The sequence below is a fragment of the Engystomops pustulosus genome, chromosome 5, assembly GCF_040894005.1.
Source record: "Engystomops pustulosus chromosome 5, aEngPut4.maternal, whole genome shotgun sequence".
Classification (NCBI taxonomy): Eukaryota; Metazoa; Chordata; class Amphibia; order Anura; family Leptodactylidae; genus Engystomops; species Engystomops pustulosus.
The window spans coordinates 53,489,562-53,510,016 of NC_092415.1; the positions used below are offsets into that span (position 1 = coordinate 53,489,562).

The 20,455-nt window shown below is 39.5% G+C and overlaps 1 protein-coding gene across 2 annotated transcripts in view; it reads left to right on the forward strand.

Annotated features, from left to right (window-relative positions):
• Positions 1–246: 246 nt before the first annotated feature.
• The window catches only part of KLHL14 (kelch like family member 14), a 67,454-nt gene continuing 47,245 nt past the window's right edge, over positions 247–20,455 (forward strand). Inside the window, exons 1-3 of one of the 2 annotated variants that reach the window (XM_072152003.1) lie at positions 247–827; positions 4,227–5,148; positions 18,861–18,982. In XM_072152003.1, coding sequence (XP_072008104.1) covers positions 4,259–5,148; positions 18,861–18,982 — 1,012 coding nt within the window. In that variant the 5' untranslated portion in view covers positions 247–827; positions 4,227–4,258. The remainder of the gene's footprint in view (positions 828–4,226; positions 5,149–18,860; positions 18,983–20,455) is intronic. The other variant, XM_072152004.1, reaches the window with a different exon arrangement.

The following is a 20,455-nucleotide window of genomic DNA, read 5'->3' on the forward strand; positions in this document are numbered from 1 at the left end:
GTGAAGGGGGGAGGAGGGGATAAGAGTTTATTTTTTGTCATAAGACAGCTACTCATTCATCCAGATCACAGCTAAAAAAAAACTGGTGGCAGAAATGAGCAGTCTCGGCTCAGCAGCAGAGTCGCCCGCCTGTGAAGGCAGAGAGAAATTGACTAATTAGCAATGCGCACTAAAACTTGACGGTTCTTTATAGAGAGAGAGATGAGAGAGGGATGGGGAAAGGGAGGAGGAGGAGGACAGGGGAGGGGGAGGGCTTCGTTTCCCCCCTTTTCTTTCTTCCAAAGATGTTTGAAATCGCAGTCATTTACGCTCGACAATTTTTACAATAGCCTTGAGCCATAATTTTGCCCGGCTCCTCAGCATCCAGCCCCCTCGCATGGTCTCTCTCCACTGGCCATGCACGACCGTTTCTCTCCCCAACCGTGGATTTCCTATTACTCTCGTTACGACTCACTGAGCCCCAGGCCCAAGGATAATGATGTGTTGTTTCTTGGTAGCATAATTTGTCACACGTACATTTTTTTCCCTTCTTCTTCTTCTCCTTCTCTTGCAGGAAGCTCTGCTCACTCTGCCTGTCTCCTCTCCTGTTCTCCCTCTCTCCATCTCACACTACTACTATTATTCCTCATGCTCTCCTCTAATTCACCATGATCAAATGATGAGCCTCCACATACACTGTGTGCACTGACTGCCCGGAGTTTGGGGACAAGACGCTTGGTGGGGTGTTTGTATCTGAAGGAGCTGCAGATCTTGCACAGGGAAGGAGTGTGATCCTTTTGGGGTGGGAAGATAAAGTCATCCTATACTTTGGCATCCAGTGAAGGTAGGTAAGTTTCTGGCCTTGTGTCTTGTGTGGATTGTGTCCAGGCTGTTTCTATAGTCACTCTATACAGGAGGTTTGCAATTGTTGACAGTAAACTCTGAATACAGGGAAGAGAATAGGAGGATGGGAGGGGGAGAGTGACCAGGTCCAGCTGAAGGGAGAGCCTCTTGCAAATCCAGCGTATATCTGCTCGCACATGCTGCTGGAGAGAGGGGAAAGTAGCATGGGATACTATAAGTGCCCTTAACCCCTTCACTGCCGGGCGGGCATGCTAGGGAGGCTCGGTACCTTGCAGCAGTGGGTTCAGATCAGACCAGGGCAACATCTGCATGGAGTTTGTATGTTTCCTTATATTCCTCCTGGCACCCTAGTAACATTTAGTAAAATATTATGTGCTAAAGCTTTTACTTTTATTCTAACAAATGTCATGGTGGCCGGGACTGGAGGAAGTGATCAATGTGATTGAATTCATTGTACGGGGCTGTGGAATAAGTTGTTGCTATATAAATGTTGAAGGGACCTGCATTTCTTGCTAAGGACAATGTAAAAACAATGGCACAGGGAGGAGGGTGCAATGTGCTGCACAGGTTGTGATCTGCAGCGGGACCAGCAAGGCATCTTATTCAGAGGGTCTCTAAGATCCTGCCATTATCTGAGTGGTGCCTTTGTTCCCTTGGTAAATTAGCTTGCTACTTTTGGCGTTTATTAAGTAAAATCTGGAGAGGGGTGTGAGATGCGATAGAGGAGTGACTGGTACTATAGAGTCTCTGAGTGGAGGCTAATGTACGGATCTACGGGAGAAATAGTGGAAGGAAATATACATTATGTACATTATATTAACATCAGAACAGAAATCAGAAAATAAGGTTAAAATGTCACACTGAGACTATGAATTTCACAACCTGAAACTTATGTATAGCTTTTTTAAGTCTTGAAATTGAAGTTGAATGTATAATAAAAGACCAGAGTTTTGCTGGCAGTGAGTGACTTTTGATGTATGTCAGAGGTGCACACAATATTAGCAGGCACATGTGGTATATTAGGGAAAGTAGCAAGGTGTCAGATGTGTCTCTGGACAGCTCAGCATCATTACTATGTGATCAGACAGATTGGGAAGGACCGCCTCTGTGATGACTTGTAAAGTTAGCCTAGGATGTACAGTGATACTACCTGAGATGTCAGCTGAAGCATCTGTTGAGGATTCAGATTACTAATAGCACCAAGCTTTCAGCATGACACTTCTTTTACAGCTGTCTATGGATTTTCCCAGCTGACCCTGTCTTAACATATTTTCTGCAATCTCTAAGACAAAACTTTTACTTAGTTTATATAATATATAATAACCTGTATTTATAATAATCCAAACATTTGCACTGCTGGTGGATCTCAGCAAAAACTTACAGAAATACACCTGCTATGTATTTACTAAGTGCAAATGGTTTTATTTTTACATTTAAGGCTGTGAAGTAAGGAACAGTAAGGAGTTGAACAAGTGTGTTTTGTACAGCAAACCCATATATACACCCATTTAAATAATAAATATTGCTTTTTCTTAGATTTTGCATATTATTCGAATGTTTCTAAAAAGAAACACATTTTGTTTACTACGCATACAGATATTGTCACGTTTTTCATTTTAAAGCAACTCAGAAAAGAAATTCTGATTTACAATTTGATGCAATTATGGAAACTCCACAGGTGTAAAGGGAAGAAGGCTTGCAAAATAGACTCTGGAAAACCCATGCTCAAATAATTTTAATTATGTGCTTAAGCCTATCTGTGATAGAGATAGAAAGATAGATAGATATGAGATAGATAGACATATAGACAGATAGACAAATAGATAGATAGATAGATAGATAGATAGATAGATAGATAGATATGAGATAGATAGACAGATAGACAGGTAGATAGATAAAGACAGACAGACAGGTAGATAGATAGAAAGATAGACAGACAGACAGACAGATAGGGAGATATAGATAGATAGATATGAGATAGATAGATAGATAGATAGATAGATAGATAGATAAAAAAAGAATGTCCACAGCAGCACAGTGTCACATAAAAACCCCTGAGAAGGGGGGGGGGGGTGCAAAGACTCACCAGTCCTGGTAGGAGACTCGCATGTACAAAATATCAAAAATTGAGGCAGCACTCCCAAATAAAGTGAAAAAATGGAAGGGTTTATTCACAAACCGGTTTGTGAATAAACCCTTCCATTTTTTCACTTTATTTGGGAGTGCTGCCTCAATTTTTGATATTTTAGATATATAGATAGATAGATAAATGACGAAAAGGCAGCACAAAAATAGAGTGAAAAAACGGTGGTTTAATCCATAAAAGACGACGTTTCGTCTTGTGAGCCTTTCTCAAGACTTGAGAAAGGCTCACAAGCCGAAACGTCGTCTTTTATGGATTAAACCACCGTTTTTTCACTCTATTTTTGTGCTGCCTTTTCGTCATTTGTTTATTGGAGGGTCCCTTTCCTGGCCAGGACCCATTACGGCTTTGCACACTATTAGCTTTGTTTGGCTAACTATTTTTCAACAATTGCTATGCTGCTCGAACTTTTCTTTTTTCTAGATAGATAGATAGATGTGAGATAGATAAACAAATAGACAAATAGATAGATAGATAGATAGATAGATAGATAGATATGAGATAGATAGACATATAGATAGGTAGATAGATAGACAGACAGGCAGGTAGGTAGATAGATAGAAAGATAGACAGACAGACATACAGACAGATAGGGAGATATAGATAGATATGAGATAGATAGATAGATAGATAGATAGATAGATAGATAGATAGATAGGATAATATGTTGCCTAATGTTTTATTCCTCCACAGGCATAGCCTTTAAAATATCATAACAAAACTAGGCATTGTAACTAGGCATACTGGAGATTTATTGTCTGCGGTAAGATCTTAAGAGTTTGGGTACATTTAGTTTGGCTGAGATCTTTGAATTTGGATGTTAAAATGGATATTTTTTTAAGTTATAGGGGTTTTCTCAAGAGTAATACTTATCCTTTATTCCTAAGATATCTACAGGGTAGAGGATAAGTGCCTGATAGCTGATGTGATCCACACTGATCAAATAACTGATGATACCTATGTCACCTGCTTAGATGGAGTGGTAGTGCATAATATTAACACAGATCCATTTAATTCTATGGGAATGGTTACTTTACTCCACCAACTTTGTAAGTCCTATAAAAGTGAATAGAGTGCTGGTCACAGGTGTGCACTATGATCTCATTCACACAGAGGGTTTGGGGGCTCCATGCTATTGATAGTGAGGTTCTATGTCTTTCTTTACATATCAGTAATAACACCTTTAACAATTTCTTTTGCCTTATCATAATCAAATTAAAATGGTTTTCATTCTTTCTAGGTTTCTGCTGAGATTTGCTCTAGAGTCCCGCCATGTCCAGATCGGGGGACAGGACTTCCACCTTTGACCCGAGTCATAGTGATAATTTGCTCCATGGACTGAACCTCCTGTGGAGAAAGCAGCTCTTCTGTGATGTGACCTTGACTGCCCAAGGACAGCAGTTCCACTGCCACAAAGCTGTACTTGCATCCTGTTCTCAGTACTTTAGGTCTCTGTTCTCGAGTCATCCAGGGCAGGATGGCGTGTCTTCTATTCCAAATGACCAACAGCAACAGTCAGACGAGCCTGGAACACCATCCTCTTCCCCAGATGAGAAGATGCTTGTCAGCCCTAGGGCCATTAACAACCTGGTTTTGCAAGGATGTTCCTCAATAGGGCTCAGATTGGTGTTGGAGTACCTTTACACAGCCAATGTTACCTTGTCTCTAGATACAGTTGAGGAGGTTTTATCAGTCAGTAAGATCTTGCACATTCCTCAGGTGACAAAGCTTTGTGTACAGTTTCTCAATGATCAAATTTCAGTACAGAACTATAAGCAGGTGTGCAAGATTGCAGCACTTCATGGCCTGGAGGAGACAAAGAAGCTGGCTAATAAGTACTTGGTGGAGGATGTGTTGCTGCTCAACTTTGAAGAGATGCGCTCCATGCTGGACTCCTTACCACCACCAGTGGAGTCTGAGCTGGCTCTCTTTCAGATGTCTGTACTTTGGCTGGAACACGACAGGGAAACCCGCATGCAGTATGCCCCGGATCTGATGAAGAGACTTCGTTTTGCTCTCATCCCAGCTCCTGAGTTGGTAGAGAGGGTACAGTCAGTAGACTTTATGAGGTCTGACCCAGTATGCCAAAAGTTACTGCTGGATGCAATGAATTATCACCTAATGCCTTTCAGACAGCACTGCAGGCAGAGCACGGCCAGCAGGTGAGCCAAAGCCATTCATTACTTCACTGAATTATGCAATTCACCTCTATAAATTGCTACATCACCTTTACTTTTATGTTGCAATATATCGTTCCAAAAAAGTTACCTTTTTTGATGTATTTTACTTAGAAAAGGACAAAAACTAAGCTATCATCTATAATCTGACATCAATTAATCCAGCAGATCCATTATAGGGTAAAGAAAGCATTGCAGAGTACCTTGAGTATCCTGTATGTACTGGCACTGGATGGACATGCTGTGTCTTCCAAATAATTTTTGTAGCCAACTTTGGAAATTTTGTAACTATAAAAATCATTTCCCCTTAAATGGAGAATGTTTTATAGTTGTTAAACCTATATATTAGGTATTTATTTCCATGGTCAGTAAAAATATCAGGTTATAACTGACAAACCATGGTAAAGGGTCAGTTTGTTGACCTATCAAAAACTCTAATCCATGTATAACCCTTGGTCAGAGTGGAAATAAATATCTAGCTCCAGCAATTATTGTACCCAGAGAAGAAGATAGAAGCAGTTTATTCTTACAATAAAACAAACATGACCAAAACCAATATAAACCATCTCCATTACTGCCCAGCAAACACATCAACTTCAGATTTCAACAGAAATGCAATATTGTCAGTATAAAGTGAAAGTTACCTATAATAATATTACATTTGGTATTTAATATTAACTATAACATTTAAGCAGTTGTTTCTCTATAGAACACCCCATACCCCATGTACATATATTTCCTTCACTTTAAATGTTGCCCGGTCATGTCCAGATATTCCGGACAAATATATTTTTACATTGTGTCACCAAGCATTGTGCTATATTTATATATATGTGGTCAGCCAGTGCTTATCTTGTGAGATGTGGCCTGGAACTAAGTGAACAGTGGACACATCTGTAGATACAGGACCAGGTGGTCCCCTTTTTGGGACCTCCCTTAAAAGGAACCTCACCACTGCATCAAAGACCTGAAATATTACTTTTTTATCTGTTTTTGACTTGTTACTTCTATTCATATTTTGTTCTGATGCAGCATTCTTCAAAAATCCATTTTTATTCTCCCTCTCCCATAGCAAACATTAAAGGGAACCTGTCACCGCTGTTTGAAAAAATTAAGTTGCAGGCAGGTTCCCATAGAGCCCTATAGCACAGGGGTAACCTTTCTTCAGCTAATAAAATCGCTGCGCAGAAAAGGAAAAAATTAACATCTATTGGTAGCCAGGCAGAGAGTCTAGCGAGTCGAGGTGGGTCGAGTCGAGCTGGGTGCATACATATAATTCAGCAGACAGCTGGATGACGTAAGGAAAGGAGGTGTGAGCAGGCTGCCAGAATCGCACCTATGTATCCACCCACCTCGACTCGCTACATACCGATACATACGTGCGATTCTACGTCATTCGACTGTCGGCTGAATTACATGTATGCACCCACCTCGACTCGACCCACCTCGACTCGCTAGACTCTCTGCCTGGTTACCAATAAATGTTAATTTTTTCCTTTTCTGCGCAGCAATTTTATTAGCTGAAGAAAGGTTACCCTTATGCTGTAAGGGCTCTATGGGAATCTGCCCGCAACTTAACAGCGGTGACAGGTTCCCTTTAAGTCCTAGAGGCGTGGAGCTCAACCATGAAGCTCAATCTAAATCCACACAGCCGCTCTGCATTGCCATCCAGTGTCCACATTGCTCTCTCAGTCTTCTGAGGTCTTGTGCATGCTCGGAGCACCACTCGCTCTGCTTCACTTCAGATGGTGATGGCCTAATACAAAGGTGTACCACGCTGGTCATTCATTGGATGAATGGCAAATGGTGAATGGTACTTTTCCTCTCCAATTACTTTTCCTTCTTTGTAGAAGCCATAGGACCAGACTAGCTCAATATCTTTTCTGTTGCTTAATTGTTACCAATTCTATAAAAGCACAATTCAAGTACTGATTAATGTCTTTGGATTCTATAAAGAATCAGTTCTACTTGGAAGACTTGCACATCGTTTTTGAAGTAATTCAGTAGGGGGTTGTTCCAAACAATCCTTCTGTCTCTTCAATCCTAGACAGACATTCCCTGTTTGCACTGCCGGTCTAAGACTGGCTTGCTCAGCTACCTCCCAGTCATCTCATTAGTCACTTATAAACTATCCTTAGGGCTGGATTTCTTTGCCAGTGATTTTGGTTGTTTCCTACACTTGACTATGTTTGTTACCTGACCTAGACTTTTGGTTTCTGAGCTATTGCTATGTTTGCTGACCACCATTTGCTTGCCTTCTAGTGTTTTACTTTAGTTCAAATCTCATACTATTCTCTACTATTCTTGCTGAACTTTTGTTTTCCTTTCTCCCTGTCCTCTACATTATTCAGCGTAGAGAACCTCGCCCAGTAGGGGCCCTCACCTAGGATGGTTGCCAAGCAACCAGAGACAGAGGATGGAGAGGAGGGTGTTCATATCAGGACTCATTCTCCTTTTCTGACCTGGTGAACCCATCAGATGATTTTTAGAACATGTACATGTTAATGTAGTAAAAATTGATAATCAAACAGCAAAAGGTTTTCATGTTAGAAGTTGTTGTTATGAGAATATTTCTGTAGTACAACCTCAGCCGCTAGGCATATAACTTCAACCTTTTTATGTCTGGTCAAAATACATCTCGAAGGATGTATGAACCCTCTCCATATACATCAGGTGTCTCCTGCTTTAAACAGGTGGTGCCTGCCATTAAATGCATATGATTTGTTAGGTACTGCGGTCAAACCGCATCACAGCCCATACAGAGCATTGATGCATGGGCACTGCCTTATTGTCCCTAAATGGTCCCCTTGCCCCTTGTGATATCATCAGTGGCTACCAATCAGTTGCTGGAGGCAGACTGTAATAAAAAAAAGCTGTATATTCATAATATATGACAATACAGTTGTATATAGGATAAGCAATCAGACCCCCAATGGGTTCAAACTCCCTAGGGGGCCTTAAATAGTAGTAAAAATAAAAATAAAGAAAGTTTGGAAAAATATGAAAAAAACATTTCTCTAGAATCTATATATAAATAAATGAACAATTAAAATGATAAAAAAAATATTAGGTATACCCAAGCCTCAAAATCTATTAAAAAATGTACAAGATCTCGTTTATCTCATTTGGTAAGCACACTGAACAGAAAAACATGTCTAATTGCCACTTGATCAAAAGGTCACAAAGTTCTCAAAATGGTATCAATGAAAACCTCATCAAATTCTGCAAAGAAATACACCTTACACAATTCCATAGAAGTATGAGAAAGTTGCAGGTGTCAAAATATTGCAATGCAAATTTTGTGATATATAACAAGCCTATATACATTGGTATCTCCATTATCGTACTGACCTAAAGAACAAAGGGGAAGTGTCAATTGGATACATAGTGATATTTGTAAAAACAATGCCCATGAGTAATGGTGAGCAGACCCATAAAAGTTTGGAACTGAAAAATCTGCCTGGGTTTGGAACGACAGCCCCAGTAACACCAGGAGTTAACTGCTTCAATGCCACAAATGGCACTTTAATCGATGCAGTCATGCGTCATCGGTGATATAACATATATAGCATATATTTTATGGACTTTTATACTTTTATTCTGCAGACTTGAGTGAGTTTGTCTTATTTTAATTGCTAAGCCAGCCCCTCTACTTAGGTTTTGCAATGAGATAGGCAAGCACCTTCTTTATACTTGTCACTAGAGTATAGGTGCCGAAATATTGGTACTGGGTCCAAAAGACATGGTCTTGAATTGGTAGGTTGGGGCAGTCTTCAAATTAAAGTGGTTATCCTGGATTTTATTTTTGATGGACTGATCTGATCCATGACGCCAACAACCAGACCCTGCACTGTTCAGTGGTCTGGGTCTCCAGTCATCTTTGCACTATAAAGCTTACACAGTATAGCTGTAGTTTAGCGCTTTTACCATTTTACTTCTGGGAGGCTCAGCTTTGTTGGGTTTAATGGAACTTATTGTTGGGCTTAGTAGCAAATTAGTTTATATGACAGATAATGTGATACATTTGCAAATATTAGGAAAAATATAAAATAATCTTGTTTAATAATAAAGAAAAACATCTAAAACGTAATGATTATGGAAATCAGAAACAGATGTGGCAACATGTGGCCTAAGCCACATAAAGCTATAGATTTATTTCACCTTCTGTAAATGTTTTCAGCTGGAGAAGGGAATAATCCCAGAAAACAAAAGCCATCTCAATGTAAACTGAGCACTGGTGGCTCTGCAGATCCCGTTCTGACTACCGTCTTAGCACCTTGTTATTACCACGATGATGTCTTCCCTATTGCATAGTACACATCACCTTTCATTGGTTTTATGCACATAAGGATGCCCCCGATTGCCTCACACAACCATCAAATCTCAATCCATTAGAGGACCTCTGAGATTTGGTAAAAACTTGTAGGATCAATTTGCATCATGGATGAAAGTCTTTACAGAATGTGTCTAGCAGCCTATTGAGTCTATGTCAAAAGCCTTTGTGAGAAATTTATTAGAAGTGTCTGAGGTTAAACCAATCAGAGCTCAGCTTTCATTTTATAAACAACTGTGAGAAAATTAAAGTTGGGCGTTAATTGGATCTGCTCTCAGACACTTCTGAAAAATTTCTTTCTATGTATTAGAAAAGTGCAATTTACATAACTAAGTAACATCAGTTACTTAATGGTATTTTCTTTTATCTTTTGCACAACATTTTTTATCAAAGAGAAGTACCGTATTTTCCGGACTATAAGGCGCACTTAAAAGCCTTGGATTTCCTTGGAAATCCAAAGTGCGCCTTATAGTCCGGTGCGCCCTATAGGAGGGCAGCGGACCCTACTTACATAGGTCCCCGCTACCGGAGACAGCAGATCTCCAGCGGGAACTGCAGACCACGCGGCACGAACAACTTCTGCCGCGTCGGTCTGCAGTTCCCGCTGGAGATCTGCTGTCTCTGGTAGCGGGGACCTATGTAAGTATGCCATTCTCCACCTCCCCCTCACCTTCCCCGCTCACCTTCCCCGCGTTCCGCGTCTCGTCTCGGCATCGCGTCGCGTCTCGTCCCGTCGGGTCTCCGCTCCGCCCCCGGACCTCCGCCACGCCCCCGGACCCTGCGCCTTATAGTCCGATGCGCCTTATATATGGAATTATTACATATATAAGGCGCATCAGACTAATGCGCCTTATATTCCGGTGCGCCTAATGGCCCGGAAAATACGGTAAATATATAGTCATATTTGCTCAGTAGCAGTTGTATATGAATAGGCTTATCATAAAGGAACAGCAGCACAATGCATATCCTAGAAGTACAGGAGCAATGATGCAGAGCTGTATGAGAGATAGGTCCAGTGTCTCAACAATAATATCCCAAATTCAGAAACTCAGCAGCGTTGATTGAAATTTCTTTTTTCCCCAATATTGCAACATTTTTGCTACAGAAAATCTCTTGAGATATCACAGTATCGTTATAAAATGGGTAAATAACCAAGTGAAATTGTATCTGGTTCTTTAGAGTGTGTGGGATACCTGAGATAACGCTTTGTAAGTTATAATGAATGTACAGTGTACATAATACAACAGTCAGACGCTTACAGATAGAAGAAAATAGGAGAAATGTGTTCTCGAAATTCTGATGAACTAGATTAGAGACCTGAGCAAAATATCAATTGAATGTGCTGTAAGCTACAAGATATTGCTACCATGTAAAGACCATTTTCTTGATATATGGCACCTATTTTCTTGTTGTGAAATACAATATCTTCTGCATTACTATGTATAGATTGAACTGGAAAACATAAAGTATAACTGTGTATGGCTTTTATTTCTCAAGTGGTAAGACCATTCTGCAGGCAAAACTCATCAATATCTCAGGAAACTCTAGAAACATCAATAGTTTAAGAATCTTTGGTTTGGGTGATTACGCTGTGCCACATGGAATAGAATTACTCTAAGCTGGGTAGTCTTTGTAATATTGTTTACCAACTCTCATTGCTGTCCACCAAAACCACTGGGAAGCTCACATTGGTGAATAGGGGTCACACCACATTTCGTCACTTCTATTTCACAGAAGGTTTTGCTCATCCATTTAGTAGATCCATTAAAACAGTCATTAAATTGGTGATGCATATGTGGTGTGTAGCCTCAAACTCTTCTACCTCTTCAGATTCTTTGGACATAAATAGTGATCTCAAGTCACATGAGTGCAAGACCTTATTCATGGAGTATGAACCCAGACAGAAACAAGATATAATGGAAGGATGTGCACCAGATCTGTACTTACAACCCACTTCTGTTTCACACTCAAGTGGGAATGGGACCTTAAAGGAAATCTATAATTAGATTTTGACCTAGCAACCTAATGACATGTTCCCGGCTTATAATATCAACTCAATAAACATATTTTCCCAAAAACCTCTATAGTCCAATTGAGAAGAAGATGAAGTTTAAACATCAACTTGGTTCATTGCCAAATATTCAGCCAAGTCATTTGAGAAGTTCACAGAGTCATTGAGCCTTCCCTAAGTGCTAAGTCATCTCCTGAGACACTGGTTGGGTAGATTGGGAAAATTTATCAAGAGTTTCTTATTGTCAATCAGTAGGAAAAAATAAAGCAAGACAGCACCCTCTAAGGAAGACCAACGTAGAGTTTGTATATTTGTCACCACACCCTGAGTGGAGGTTTACCTTAGAGAATCTTTTGGAGTTGTCTAATAAGTTTCCCCTGTAACAGCTGTCCAACAGTCGGTCTAGATACATTTGGTTTAGCCTATAGTGTAGGTGCCAGTAGGTTTGACTGGAACAGTGCCAAGGGATATTTGGAAAGGTTTGTATTTACTTATTTGCTATGGAATTAAATGACGCTTATTTACTGAGGGTCCGCGGATCGCATTTCTGTCGGACTGTTCATTGTTTTCGGAGATTGCACCACTGGAACAGGGATTTAGCAGGGGATTGTGTCGCACACAATTGAATTTTGGAGCAGCGGTGCCAGCTTTCATGTGTCAGAAATGGGGGGCAGCCCATCGGGCAATCCAGCTGATTCGGGCTGAGCGCAGGATTTAAGATTAAAATTGTGTCAAACCAATACACTTAAATACACTGGGAAGAAGATGGTGAACTCCGACGGACCTGAGTGGGGAAGTGACGGATCCAGGATATCGGGCGCACGATCTTAGTGAATCGCGGCAGAGTGCATTGTCGTCGGACAATGCATTTTCGGAAACTCCAAGGGACCGGGTAAGTAAATGTGCCCCTATGTATTTTTAGATCTGATGAAGGAGGTGGTCCACCTCCGAAACACGTTATCTATTAATAAACATTTCCTTACAACTACCATTGTGTACAGCCTACTAACCTTTCCAACCATCCCTTGGCACCATCCTAGTCAAACCTACTGGCGCCTAAATTATTGTCAGTCAGGCTCCCCATTTATCAAAGTACCAGAATATGGTCCATTTCTGGCACAACCTAGGCACCCGCCCCTTTTGTTGTACCAGTCACCAGTGTTTCTAGAAACTGTTTAAGCCCCAAAATAAATGTAGTGAAATGTTTTTTTTTTATTTTTTAGTTTTGTGGCCTAAATTACGACTGATTTAATAAACAGAACTGAATGTAAGAAGTTGATAACATACACATGCAATACGTCAGCCTCAGTAGCCACTTTTGGTATTTCATGATCCCAATGCTGCAAAATCATCATCAAAAGAATCTGTTTAAGAACCCCCTTAAAAAGACACTTTAGAAATTTTGTGAGCTATGTCTTCCTTATAACTTTTTCGGTATTAAACATAACAGATAAAGCAAATGTAGAAATGGAAGTTTTAAGTTGCACCAGAATAATTCCTTTATTTACATTGTGCCTACAGATTACGCAGCGCTACACTATTTTTCATGACACTTTGGGCAAAGCATCTCAGTGCCACTAATACATTTAGTTCAATATATACCAGGAAAATGACAAAAACCATAGCTGAAAACTATGCCTCCTAGCTACAATTTATTTTGGTAAGTCTTAAGCCAAAGCAGCAAATGTTACAGGCAACCTGGGGCACAATGAAGCTCCCTATGCCCCAAACTGAGCATTTGTTGAAAAGTGCAGTAGCGGCATCCCAACTTAACTCCGCCTCCATTCACCGGTGAAATGCCTGAGTGTTTCCTGTCTTTACCTAAGCAGACCCCTCCTACCACCGCTTGGACCCACCCAATGAGCTGTCAGTCAAACGAAGGAGGCGTGGTTTACTGGCAGCCAGGGAGAAAACATCACAGTTGACTCATGTTTACTCATTTGCATATCATAAAAATGTCTGTAATTAAGGTACAGGACCTCAGTGCCAGATAATTTTAGGTGATTTGGGGAGGACTTCTAAGACTTTACCAGTAGGTAATACTAGTAAGAGGTAAAATTCTGGTCAGGTCCTCTTTAAATCGTGGATTCAACACATTTAAGTTTTCATAGTGATATTAAAACTCCAACATAGCAAAATAGTTGAAGAAGTAACAATGGAAAAAAATGACATCTGCTCAGTTATAAATATGTCACACTTAATAAGCAATATTTTCTACTCTGTTTTACTGACACTTAGGCCAATTTATTACTGTATTATTAAAAGTGCAATGCTCCCTCCAGTAAGGAACAGCATAAATATCAGTATAAATCTGACACCTTACTAACAGTGTAATAGAACACATGTTCCATGCCAGTGATTTTGAGGTTGTGTCAGGTTGTGAAACTATTACCATTAAGCCACTAAGATCTTTTTCTCACGCGTGCTATCATTAAAGTCTCATTTTAATGCAACATAGTAGGAAGGAAGTGTAGATATAATAAATACATTTTTTTGTATTTTCTTTCTAGGGTTGATAATGGGTGGTAATGAGGGTGAAAGGATCTGACTTTCTATAGGAAACTATGACTTATCATAATGCACTATTATTAAATGAAATATGTTTCCTTTATCCATAATGTGATACGCAATGAAAAACTCTAGTATTTTGCGTGTTGTGCACTTTCAGCAATTCGTAGTCTGAACATAGGGGCTTATTTACTAAGGGTCCGCGGACCACACTATTGTCGGATATTCAGACGATTTCCATTTTGCGCCACATTTAGCAGGGGTTTTTGGCGCACGTGATTGGATTTTGGTGCATCGGCACCGGCTTTCATGCGACACAAATGGTGGGCAGGCCTTCGGACAATCCGACTTATTCGGACTAATCGGGGGGACTTCACATTTAAATTGTGTCGCAAGCCATGCACTTACATACACCGGGAAGAAGAAGGTGAACTCCGCAGACCTGAACTGGGAGCGACACAAGCAAGAAAGAATTTTTGTGCATTTTTCTGTCTAGTTTCAGCTAATTATTCATATTGTTTATGAAATGAAAAGTTATACAATCTTCTAATATACTTTCTGTATCAATTCCTCATGGTTTTTTAGAACTCTGCTCATTCTACAGGGAGCTTCATAGTTTACGTGCAGTGGATAGAAATCTGCTTTCATCTTATATATAGTCAAAAGTGAATAGGACTCTAGATTGGCCTGGTATCTAGTGCTTGCAGGATAACATTGATGGGAGAAGTGCACAGGTTTGTTTAGTGAAGTTACATGTAGTTAGGGAATGCGATTGGCCTACCTGAAGAGATCAGGACTCTTCCGATTTTGTGTTTCTGTTTTTTTTTACTCCCCTCTTTCCAAAAGCCATTACTTTTTATTTTTCTGTTTACAGAGATGTATAAAGGCTTGTTACTTGTGGGATAAATTGTACTTTTTAGTGGCACAATTTATTCCATGCAATGTACTGGAAAGCTGGAAAAAAATTCCAAGTGCGGTGAAATTTACAGAAAAACACATTTGCTGTGTTTTCTTTTCGACCCTGTTTTTACGGCTTTCATTCTGTGCAAATGACGCTTCCCCTTTATTCTTAGGGTTGGTACAATCACAGGGATACAACATTTACATAGGTTTTAATAGGTTTTAGTAAAATTTTCATCTCTTGTACAAAAAAATTTACCATTTTGCCAAATTCTGAGGCCAATAACTTTAGTGTACACACCTGTTTAAAGTATATTTTTTGTGGGGCACAATTAATTTTTAATTTATGAATTTGGGATTTATTATTCTTATAATTTTGGGTGGAAAAATGGCAAAAAAGTGGTGACATTTGGGAGCTATTTTGTGTTACAGTTTTCATGGCCCAGAATATTTTTTTATTTATTTCTATTTTGATAGAATGGGCATTTTGGGACATGGTGATATCTAATATGTTTATGATTTTTACTGTTTATTCTTATATGTGTTTTAGGGAAAGGGGGATTATTTAAACTTAGGCCCTGGAGGGTCTTATCACCTTAGATTGTTGGTAGATCCATGAGCACTGGATGGGTGATAGACTGAGATGAGGAATAGAGGTAGGGATGTGCCACACAGTGCAGACCTTTGTGGAGGAGAGTTATTAGTTTAGACAGAATTTGGAAGGAGATGGGCAACCAGTGCAATGACAGGCCTTTGAGAATGGAGTGTCAATGCTTTATTTTTGGATTTATATGCAAAGTAGCCCCCTCAGGATTATTTTTTGTATTCTTCTTTTTTATTTGTATACGATTGTTTAGTGTAACTTTGTACAGTCTTACATTCTTACAGCATTAGAAGTCCTTTCAATTTGTGACATTTTCTTTATACACAGTCATAAGACATACACTGTTGCATAGCTTAATGTGTGAAATGATGTAACATACAGATAACACAGAATAGATATACTGTAATATGCTCAGTAAGCTAAATGCTCAGGAATCACACAAGTAGTAGATGTCACGTCAGTGAGATAATGTGGATGGTGAAGTCACAGTAGTGGGATCATGCCCACAATATCACATTGATAAGATAATGCATGCAATTCTGTCACAGTGTATGGAGGCAGAACCTACTGTCTACTACTGTTTGTAACAATGCTCTCTTTTAAGTTGTCTTGTGCTCAGATACAGTTTTCATCACTTTCTGTATTTAATATTTCATAAATACATATATTACATGTAAATGTAATGGAGCATAAGTGAAAAAATCTGCTTAACAAATGCAAAATCCTAAAGGTACACATGTCTGTACCATATTACTAAAGATGATTTGTGTTTTGTTTCCAATTCTTCCATTTTTTTTCTAGATTTTTGTAATATATATTTTGTAATAGTATACAGTAGTATGTAGTAACAGTGCCCTGTTTATATGGTATTGATATTGTGATTGTCTGCTATGGTCAACAAAGGCCAGTTTTCCAATTCCGTTTTGATACATGAGGCTCATTGGGGGTCATTTATCTTTAGTCAGGACATTTGTTTTGTCACTTCTTGTTTTTTTTCTGTGTTTTGGAATTGTTAGATTTATTTTAGAGGTTAATGTATCAGGCAGCATGTGGGGTTTTTGCAACTTTTTATTAAAAAGTCACACAAAGTTTCAAACTGCAAATTCTTCAAAAGTTTTTTCTACACATGGTCAGGACCAAAGTTTTTTGGTGACTTTTTAACCACCATTTGTGCCAAAACTATGACTTTATCACACGCTCACATCAGGATTTTATAGATTAATCAAGCGCAACCCTGACAAATTCTTGTACGGCTACCTTTGCTAGGGGTGTGGAAAAGTCGCAAATTTAGTTGCATATATATCAAATGTGCCAAAAAGTTGCAAAAAAAGAGAATGTCCTTAGATAAATTACTCCCATTGAGTTTAATGTGCTTTTATACAGTCATAACATGAGAGACTAGACACAGACTTGACAACAGCCGCTCAAAATCTGATACATTTTCTAAACCATGTACTTGAAATTTGTTGGCAACCTTTTAAATTTATTACAATAATATCTCATAAGACCTAGAATGTTCATTCAAATTTACACAAGAGTCAGTAGCTAGAAAACCTACAGACATATTGTATGAAGTATGTGACATAGAGTTTTCAAGCTTTTCATATGGAGGAATAATTATTACCTTGGAATGGAGCAATCTTTCAAAAAGCCTAAACTCCTACCAGAGAAGCTTTAGATGAAGCAGGTTTAGGTCCTACAATAAATACTGTAAAAACAATGCTGTGAAATTCAACAATTTAAATTAAAGAGGTCATGATATTTTCCTGGGGGAGGAGTTTACATTTTTGCGCGGCCACCTAATTGAAGCGGGAGAGTTAACTGCATATCAGTCCCCAGTTAAGGGAACATAACTGGAAAATCTGAATCAGAGTTGTAAGAGTAGTGTGTGATTCACTTACACTAAATACACATAATTTGGTAGTTATGTTCGACAATAAGTACAATACAGCACAATAAGCACAATATCCAGTGGTGTAACTAGAAGCTGATGGGCCCCTGTGCAAAGTCTGTGCCAGGCCCCCGACTATAATGTATGTTTTATAGTAATAGTCTTTTCATATGGGAAAGTGACACCATAAGGGCCCCCTAAACCTCTTGGGCCCGGGTGTGATCGCAACCTCTGCACCCCCTAAAATTACGCCCCTGACAATATCAGTTCTTTTTCTGGAGGATTCATGTAACTTGAATATACTTCGACCATATACTGTCAGCCACATTTAGAGCAAGTATTAACATTGTCATTGTCTACTTGTCCTCTACACACTGTTTACATGTAACCGTAGAGCTAAGAAGATAGAAAGATGTCCAGCTACTCAAAAAAATGGTCTTCAGATGCTCAAAACAGAGTTTTTGTAATTCTGTCACACTCAAATTAGGATATTATCTATGTAAAACCATCCCATTTTTTTGTCATATAAATGAAAAATAAAATCCTGGGACAGTAGCAGTGCAAAGACTCTCAATTACCAGGCAGCCTTGAACCTTGGAGCCTGAGGGCATATTGGGAATCACAAGCATGGTTAAAAAAAGAGAATTTTCTGCACTCAGTGGGTGGGTAGTCACACTGTTATATAGTTGCCCCCAAGGGAAGATGGCAGAAGAAAATAGCAGAAGGATGGAATTAGAGTGACTTTAGTACAGATGAGCAGGTTTCTGCCGCTGGATCAGTGGAAATCACTGGCAGGGTCCCACTCCAGGGAATCTCACAGCTATATGACACATTCACCAGTCAATGTTTTAGCCACTAGTGTATGTGGTGGGGGGAGCAATAACAGAGACGATCAAGATCTATAATGCAGGAGGCCAATATGTGGTGTACGGTGGATGTAGTGTGCGATTCTATCATTCAATCCCTGCAGCTAATTACTCTGGAAGTACCTGTATATTCTAAGCGTTCTCACAGCAATGTCTCTTGTCTCCCAATATAACCTTTACCATTTTTCAAGGTTCTGTAGGTGTAAAACGACTTATAATAACGATCTGACTAATATGATTTTTGATGTGTAACTTTAATGCCTAACCTTATCACAACTGCAGGGCATTTCATGAGTGCTCAGCTGTAAAGAGCCATGATTTATAGGGATAACAGGAGAAAAAAAAGATGTAATTCCGAAAGGAACCTTAAACAAATGGCGTGAGAGGAGCTTTTTTTCACTTCTTTTGACTAGGAAGGGATGTTCGGTTATTTTATGAGCATCATCCGGCTCCGGCCTTACCTCCAACTTATTGTGACATGATTATGTGCAGATGCAAGATCCATTAAACTAGATTATACCTGCATGCCGGCATGCTTGAAATATGACACGCTTCATTTTTCTTCTTTTCTGTTTTGGGTGAAGAATTCGATCCAACAAAAAGATGTTGTTATTAGTTGGAGGACTGCCTCCCGGACCGGACAGACTGCCCAGCAACCTGGTTCAATATTATGATGATGAGAAGAAGACTTGGAAGATACTTACAAGTAAGTGATTGAGCATCTAGTACTACAAATGTAACAAAGCTGAGGTTGTTATTAAACCTGTATATATTACATTGTGATATATGAATTAAGATCAATCACAAGGTTTGCCTGCAGAACTATACAAAACCATATAGAGTTTAGGATATCATAATAATGTATTATGTCTTTCATGCCTCTAAAGGGAACCTGATATTAGAATTTGAAGTGAACCAACAGTATTACAATGTATAATATGCTAATACATGTCCAGCTAATATCACTATATGGGAGAAAAAATTATTTATACATTTAAAAATACAGTTATGCATATTCATGCAGTAGTGAAGAAGGGTTGTGAAGTTCGTTGTCGCTTTCCTAAATGAAGTATCCTTTAGGACATTGGACCGACTGCACACAAAATTTTATTTCCTGCAGCAACCGTGAACCATTATAATGCACCCTTTTCCTGCTGCAGTTCCTGTCACAATTCCCCCACTTCTTATGCGCCCCCCTCTTTAATACCAACTTTCCTGCCGCGTTCCCCCTAATAATACCCAAATTGCTGCAGCAGCCCCCCTTATAATACTATCTTTCCTGCAGCAGCCCCCATTATAATACTCTCTTTCCTGCCGCGTTCCCCCTTATGATACCCACATTGCTAAAGCAGCCCCCCTTATAATACTCTCTTTACTACTGCAGCAGCCCCCCTTGTAATGCTCTCTTTCCTGCAGCAGTCTCCCTTATGATGCCCTCTTTCCTGCACCAGATCCCCTTTAATGCCCCCTTTATGCTTAACATTCATCCTAACCTCCATTTTGCTGCAGAAAAAAAGAAATCTAATACTCATCATTTTCCTTTCACTCCTGCTGTCCTCCTCACCTCTCCCGAGCCTGTACATGGCTCCAAAGTTGACATGCGTGATGTGATGCAAAAACTACTTTACTGTTATTAAAACACTTGATACAGTGTGTTGGCCAAGAAATGTTGGCCATTTAAAATCGGGGTTTCCCAAATTGATCCACAGAAAAGGTTAATTTATGAGTGCTGTAGTCTAAACACTTGGTCCTGGGTCCCTTCTCTGGAGGCACGTTATTGAATCAAGCATGCACAAAAAACGCTCCATTCAGTGCCTACAGGACTGGGACAGACAAATGGGCTGGGCTATTTGTATCAGTCATACTGCCAGGAATGAGTGTAGGCAATACCTAGTGCCATGGATCTGTCCACACACATCCATGCCCAATTGGCATGGCATAAGGGGCGAAAAGTCACATTTTCTGTCCAGTGATAGAAATTTACGACTTGATCAGTGCTTGTGCACTTCTCTGCACCTTAATAATAGATATGTTTCTCAAGGGTGAATTACACTTCAAAAATATATGCACTTTTTTTCCCGATATGCATGACTGATCTTTGTTGGTTAAAAAGCTGACACTTTCCCCTAGCTGCCCACATTGACATAGGAAAACCACAAAACCCGGGTGGCTCTGAAAT